The sequence below is a fragment of the Phytophthora parasitica genome (assembly GCF_000247585.1).
Source record: "Phytophthora parasitica INRA-310 unplaced genomic scaffold supercont2.528, whole genome shotgun sequence".
NCBI lineage: Eukaryota > Oomycota > Peronosporomycetes > Peronosporales > Peronosporaceae > Phytophthora > Phytophthora nicotianae.
The window spans coordinates 1-512 of record NW_008649514.1 but is presented as its reverse complement, the minus strand read 5'-3'; the positions used below and the strand labels follow the sequence as shown (position 1 = coordinate 512).

The 512-nt window shown below is 46.1% G+C and overlaps 1 protein-coding gene across 1 annotated transcript; it reads right to left on the bottom strand.

Moving 5' to 3' along the window:
* Positions 1 to 39: 39 nt before the first annotated feature.
* PPTG_25009 (hypothetical protein) lies at positions 40 to 435 on the bottom strand (the record flags this gene model as incomplete). Its single annotated transcript, XM_008919137.1, has 2 exons — positions 40 to 104; positions 297 to 435. The coding sequence occupies 2 exons, from the start codon at positions 433 to 435 to the stop codon at positions 40 to 42; spliced, it is 204 nt and encodes a 67-aa protein (XP_008917385.1).
* Between the last annotated feature and the right edge of the window lie 77 nt (positions 436 to 512).

Sequence of the window (512 nt, the reverse complement as noted above, 5' to 3'; positions counted from 1 at the left end):
AACGACATCAACAATTGACCCACCAGCGACTCTAGTGAGCTACTCTGTCACAGCCCAGTCCAAAGTGCTCCAAACGACAGCCAGTTCTTTCTCCTGCTGCTTGTCTACAAACATTGGGATCCATCCATCGAGTTAGTTGAACTTTTAAGCAAAACATACAACAATTGGAGTGGTGAAGCTCGCCCCGCGATTGCTGTATTCTTCAACGGAGCTTGCTTTCCTGCAAACATAACAAGGTGATACATCTTAAGGTCATAGTATTAACCCTCAGAAGCTCAAAAAATAATCGAAAGTACCTTTTGGTGGTGGCGTCAAAACCACGAGAACGTAAATATCATCGGGTTCGTGTGCCTCTGGAATGGGATAATCTGCCAGAGGCACATGCGACTTCATCCTGCTACCACGAACTCTCATGATTTGCATCAAGGTGTCCATGTCGGCTGCTCGAATGCGCTGAAATTCGGCACTGGATTAATGAAGCCACCTATTTGTCCTTGGGTTCCTGGTGTAAA